The sequence below is a fragment of the Mustela lutreola genome, chromosome 9, assembly GCF_030435805.1.
Source record: "Mustela lutreola isolate mMusLut2 chromosome 9, mMusLut2.pri, whole genome shotgun sequence".
Taxonomy (NCBI): Eukaryota; Metazoa; Chordata; class Mammalia; order Carnivora; family Mustelidae; genus Mustela; species Mustela lutreola.
Window position 1 is genome coordinate 72,341,421 of NC_081298.1, and position 6,000 is coordinate 72,347,420.

The window sequence follows — 6,000 nt, forward strand, 5'->3', positions numbered from 1 at the left end:
GTCACATAGCATAAATGAAAGAAATAATAATGACCCAGGATTTCATTTCAGTGTGAGCCATCAAGATGAATGATTTAAAAAAAAAAAAAAAAAAAAAAAAAAAAAAAGATGAATGATTTAGACCGCAGAGTGGTTTTTTTTTTTTTTTTTTTTTTTACTGCTGAACAATCATAGGCAGTGATTCCTGGATCTGTTCCATGTGGACACACATGTGTCTATGCCTAGCTTTGGGTATGGGACCCTGTTCCAGCTAAATGTCCATACAAAGAGTTTATGTTATCCTGATGTTCCATCTAACCCTAAATACACATGGTAACACCTGAACTTTTCTTCTATGTCTCCCTCTAGCTGAAGGCCCATTCCTGCCCCTTCTTCCCCTTCCCTACATGTGTCCATGCATGCATAAACACACGCACACATGTGCATACACACACACACACACACCCCAACCCCGGGGCAACAAAAGGCAGAAAGCAAGTGGTTTCTATCTTATACCATTCTGATAAACATCACAATGTCTCCTACTCGCTAGCACCTTTGCCTCGCTAGCACTCGCTTGCCTTCTCAGTTTAGACCTGCCAGATGGTTCTAGTCTGTCTGACTTCTAAGATATGTTTGATCCTTCATGCTTTCTCTGGACTTAATCAGTTGTTGGCCTGACCAACAGACAAGACCTCCTGCTCAGCCCTGCCCTGCTGTCAGACCCACACACACCCACACCCATTATTAAATACTTCAGTCTCAAACAAGGATTTGCCCACCAATTATATGCATGAATTTGGTAGACTGAACACTGCATAACATGGATTCTGCACCCAGCTGAACATATAATTAACTGTGACCTGAAACAAGTTCCTTAACACTCTGCACCACATGGTATTGGACTGAAGGTCTCCTCCTTGTTCTAGTCCTCTTTAGTGAAAATAGCCAGGATATGCCACCCATAAACAGTGTGATCCATCTCTTGTTGGAATATACTTTAACCTGTGTCTCATAGGATAAGCTTTAACTTTTCAAAAGCTAGCACCAGGTCTGACATACACAATATATCATATTTATAGAATAAACAAAAGAAGGTTTTTAAAAAAAAAAATCTAAAATCTAGATGCATCATTTAGCAGGGTCCATACAAACACAAAAAAGAAATGTCCACACTGCAGCATGGACCATATACACCATGATCTTCAATGATCAGATAAAGTGCATGCGAATTTCTCACCGGATAAGGTGACAGGCATACAATCCTTTTGGACTGAGCTTTGGCTCCCTGAGCTGCTAAATCCATAAAAGCACCAACACTAACAATAATTGTCTCTGAAGACTCAGAGCATTTAAGGGAAAGAAACTATGTAAGCAGAAGAGAAACTGACGTATATCCGTCTTTAGTTAAATCTTATCAAAGTATATTTTGCAAGAGAAGGGTGAAGTGACAACTATGCTACTTCGGGATTCAGCAGAACTTATCTAACGGACAGAAGTGACTGAGTTGAACCACCGGCTCAGACCACTAGAGAAGGTGGATAACTGACAGCGATGCTGCTGCTCACTTGGCTGTCCTGGCATCCCTGCAGAGGTCTAGTTCGATGCTAAGCCGTCCACAGCCTAGTTCTGGTCCCTGAGTGCAGCTCCCCTGAGAGCTACATGTCTCCCTGCAGCAGATTTTGGAAACAGTGTGCTGGGTCATTCGTAACACAGCCACATGCTTGAGTGTAGCCCTCCTACACTGCTTGCCTACATCTGAAAACACAAATCTAGAAAGAGAACATAGCTCCTTTCTGCTTGACTAAAGAACAGCCAATCCTGCCAGTACATTAAAGACTGGGGCTTGGAACAATTTGCTAACACACAGACTTGATTTTGTGCAAAGACTGAGAGGAGCTTTAGGAGCTGTGGCTGGGCAGTGAATGAAGAAATTGATGAGAGTGCCATCCGAGAGGCGCTGAGACCACAGGTCATTGGCATGGGGCCCGATTCTCGTGGACTCACTGCCTGTAGGGGAAGAGGACGCTGCTAACATCCTTCCCTTTAGCCTGTGAGTTTCATTAGGAAGCTAAAGCCAGAGCATGCAAGTGGGAGAGAAATGCTGTCACCGCCCATTATGTGCACAGGTGTGCCTCTAGGTGCAGGAAAGCAAAAGGGTGTGTTTACAAGAGGAAGAACACAAATCCATAATGAGCTATGAATGCATGATGTCATCCTCTAGGACTAAGCATCCTTAGTACTTTTAAAGCACTTAAAAAAAAAAAAAAAACTCTAGTTGCTATAGCAACTTGATGCAGCTCTTAAAAGGGGATTTTTTTTCCAGGGGGTCATTTTATATCTTCAATCACCATAACAACATGATATAGCTTTTAAAGTGTATTTTTATCCAATTTGTGTGTGCTTTGGGCTTGGGCCATATTTGCCTTTTCTACTTAAAATAATCAGATCAAGCATGACACACGAAAAATCATTGAAGGAAAGGAAGCCCTTTCGTAGACTATACATATACACTCAGAGACACATCTCTAGCTGCTCATATCCTGCACATGCATGAAGTCTTTCTCTGTCTCCCAGCAGCCATCTGCGATGGCTTACACTGGCCAGTTAGTCTGTGCCTGTCTCTGAGCTGGCATACCAAACTAGCCCAGAACCTACCCTCGGAAGTTGTGTCCATACAATCCCCCACTTCTCAGCCCAGTGGATCCAGCCCCCTCCTCCAAAACTACCACCAGGAGATGTTGCCTTGGGGTGACTAGTGATATGGCCAGCCCAATGCCTTCTTCCACCCTGAGACTCAAAGCAGGAGCAGATGGGACACACAAAATCTCACCAAAGTGGAAATCCTGTGTTTATTCTGCACTCTGTAGTAGCTGGGGAGGAGGTCTGTTCACATGACACCCAGGGTCCAGGGAAAGGGAGGGCGGGGAAAGTGGATGACAGGAGAAGAAGACAGACTTGGAAGGGGTGGAGTGGGGAGCAATCAGTGACTCCAGATTCTCTTCGGGAGAGGTTCAGAGAAAGGGTAAAAGTGGGAGAAGTGGGGGGACTTACTAAAAGAGTACTTACACAGCATGTTGTGTATGGTTGTGAAACCGTGAGCTGCTTGTACCAAAAATAAGGAAAAGGGATAATAAAAAGTATAGAGAAACCAGCCCCCTCCCCCACCCCACCCAGCTACCCCCTTGTGCCACTATTGGTTGGAAAAGATGGCAGGGTAACAGGAGAGGTCAAGAAATTGGAGAAGCCGTGAAGAGGGTGGAAGGAGAAGGGGACGGCGGGGAGCAGAATGAGAGCGCTGAAGTCCTGGCCCCCCCAAGTCAGACCGGCTTTTCTTTGGAGGAGGTGAGGTGTAAACCGTAGGAGAAGCGGGTGGGAAGGAGATCAAGGAAGGTGGTCGCCCTCCCCAGGGTAAAGGGCTGGAGGATACTGAAGGAAAACGCGTGGCGAAAGAAAGGAAGGAGAAAGAAAGAAAAACGCTGTGAGTGGAGGTAAAAGGGCTTCTCAAATCACCTGGATGAGGAAACAGACCCAGGGGGCGCGAGAAACGGAACGAAACAGCAGGCCCTGACGCTTGTTCTCTTTAGAAGAGAAAACTGAGGCGCACAGAGAGGTTAAGTCATCGAGCTGGTAAGTGCTGGAGCGCGCGGGCGGCCGCGGGTCAGCCCAGCGCCTGGGTGAGGGTGCTCCCCATTAGGCACACTGCCTGCGAGTCACCTCTGGGTGAGGACCAGAGACTGGCCTCTCCGGGCACTTCCCGCGCGGACAGCCGGTTAAGAAAGAGAAGGGTCAGGAGGAGGGGGACGGGCGGAGAGGTGAGGGCAAGACGAAAGCAGGCGGTGGGTTGATAGAAGGTAAGTGGGGGAGCCGAGAGACGCGGACCAGCCTCGGAGCCGTGGAAAGGGCGGCAGGTATAAGGCACGGAGAGGAAAAGACGCGCGCGGGGCGCGCCGCTCACCTATGGTCGATACCACGGTGCCCACGAAGTAGAAGGCGCCGGGGAAGTCCCAGCGCGGGCGCAGCGCGTCGGCTCGGACGCCGGCGGCCAGCGCGGCCTCGTAGTGCCGGAGGAAGGCGCGCAGCTCCGGCTCGGCCACGCCGTGCGCTGCGCTGAAGTTGCGCAGCGTGGCGCCCCAGCGCGCCCGCGCCTCCGCCTCGCCCGGGCTCTCGAGCGCGGAGAAGACAGTGGCGCCTGCCACCAGGTAGAGGCCGATGAGCGCCGCCAGCAGCACGAAGCGACCCGTGTCCTCGTTGAGGTGCGAGCGGCGGCAGCAGCAGCAGCAGCAGGAGGGGCGCGGCAGGCGGCGGCGGCAGCGGCGGGGCGGGGGCCGGGGGCTGCGGGAGGACATGGTCCGGAGCTCAGCCCCGGGGCCGGGGCGGCTCTCGGGGCCCGGGCCGCGACATCCCCCCCGCGGGAGCAGAAGCGTGAGGATGGTGGCCAGGGGTCGGGGGCCGCCGCGGAGCCCCTTGCCGCCTCCCCCAGAGCCCGGACGGCGGGGCGCCTCGCCTCCGCCTCTGCCTCCTTGGCGCTCAGGCCGCACACGGGTCCCGAGGCCCTTCGAGCGCCCGGGCTGGGACGCTCCTCTCCGCGCCCCGACGCCTCGTCGGCTCCCGCGGCTCCTCACCCGCGACCCTCGGGTGCAGGGGTCTGAAGCTAGGCCCCTGCCGCCCTATGGCCGGCGTCCGCGGGGCCCCGGGCCTCATACTCCTCTCCAGACAGGCCGCGGGCTGCGGGCGGGGCGGGCAGGGGAGCCCGGGAGTCTTAAGACTGGGACGCTGCAGCAGGGCACGAAGAAAGCCCCCGGGGGCGTCCCATGAGGCTTTCCCCCTCTCTGCGGCTCGCAGGCGCAGGCTGCGCTGGCAGTCCGCTCCCACCCCCGAGCCTGAGCTGGCGGCGTCGGCTTCGCAGCCTCAGAACAGAGCCGAGTCCCGGGAAGCGCTCCCTTTCCAGCTCCAGCCGGAGAGCCGCCCGGCACGGAGAGGCGGAGTCACCGGCGCCCGGGGCGGGGTGTTGGGCGGCGTGGGGAGGTGGGGAGATAAGGATGGGAAGAAAGGGGTGGGGAGTTGGGCTGCTGCGACGCCTCCCGGCCGTTCTGGAGGCACTAAATGCGGGGCACGGAAGCAGGTGTCCGGACTGCGGTGCTGGCTGCCACCCTGCCAGGGAACCCCGTCCGGCCCATCCCTGAGCTTCGGCTCCGGAATCCCTTTCTTATCTCCAAGCTGCCGCCAAACTTTGCTCAACTTGAAGGTGCCTTGCGGTCTTAGGGGTTGGGGGCCACACGACGCGAATCTTCCAACACCTGGTTCTCGGGCTGCAGTCCGAAGTTTAAGTTCCCTCTTGCTCGCTTCTTCCTGGATCCTTCCGCAGCGCTAGGTTTCTGATGGTTCCTTTGGAGAAATGATCCCGTATGGGAAGGAATGGGGATGGGGTCACTCGGCTCCGGGCGACCTGGGAATGAGGGCGTCTCCTCCCCTCCCAACCGAGCTGGCGGTCGGCGTCAGCACCGCGGACAGCTCATCGGTGCTGCAGCTCGGGGGCCGGCCGCGCTAGGGCTGCGGGGACCTGCAGCGCGGGGCGAGGCCCGTCACCGTGCTGCGCGGTGCTCCCCAAACCCTGTTTCCTTTTCTCCTTCCTCTATGCCCTTCCCCCCAGTCGGCGGCAGGTACAGTCGCTGAGCAGCGTGTTGACAGGGCGAGGACGCTGCGGAACAGAAAGAGGGGAGGAGTCAATTGCGAGTAGGGGAACGAGATGTCACCGGAGGAAGAAGCGTCCAGATCCACCCTGCTCCTGGGTCTTCTTTCGCCACCCTAGCTCCCTGACTTCTCCAGCCCGGGGTGGGGGAGCCTGGATAGGAACCTGGTTGAGCAGGGTTGGTAGAAGAGGTGCAGGGGAAGCTCGCTAGCGGGCTCCCCCCGAGGCGGGCGTGGGGGGCGGAGGAAAGGGTGTGTGGTTGAGAGCGGCGGGGGCGGGGAATCGTCGCCCCTCGTCCCGCAGCGACCGCAAACAGCCGGTGCTCCGCG

General features: G+C 55.2%; 1 protein-coding gene across 1 annotated transcript in view; it reads right to left on the bottom strand.

The window, feature by feature from the left end:
• The window catches only part of KCNK12 (potassium two pore domain channel subfamily K member 12), a 52,247-nt gene extending 46,489 nt beyond the window's left edge, over positions 1-5,758 (bottom strand). The window contains exon 1 of the mRNA XM_059134743.1: positions 3,938-5,758. Within this exon, the coding sequence (XP_058990726.1) occupies positions 3,938-4,328 (391 nt within the window). The 5' untranslated portion in view covers positions 4,329-5,758. The remainder of the gene's footprint in view (positions 1-3,937) is intronic.
• Between the last annotated feature and the right edge of the window lie 242 nt (positions 5,759-6,000).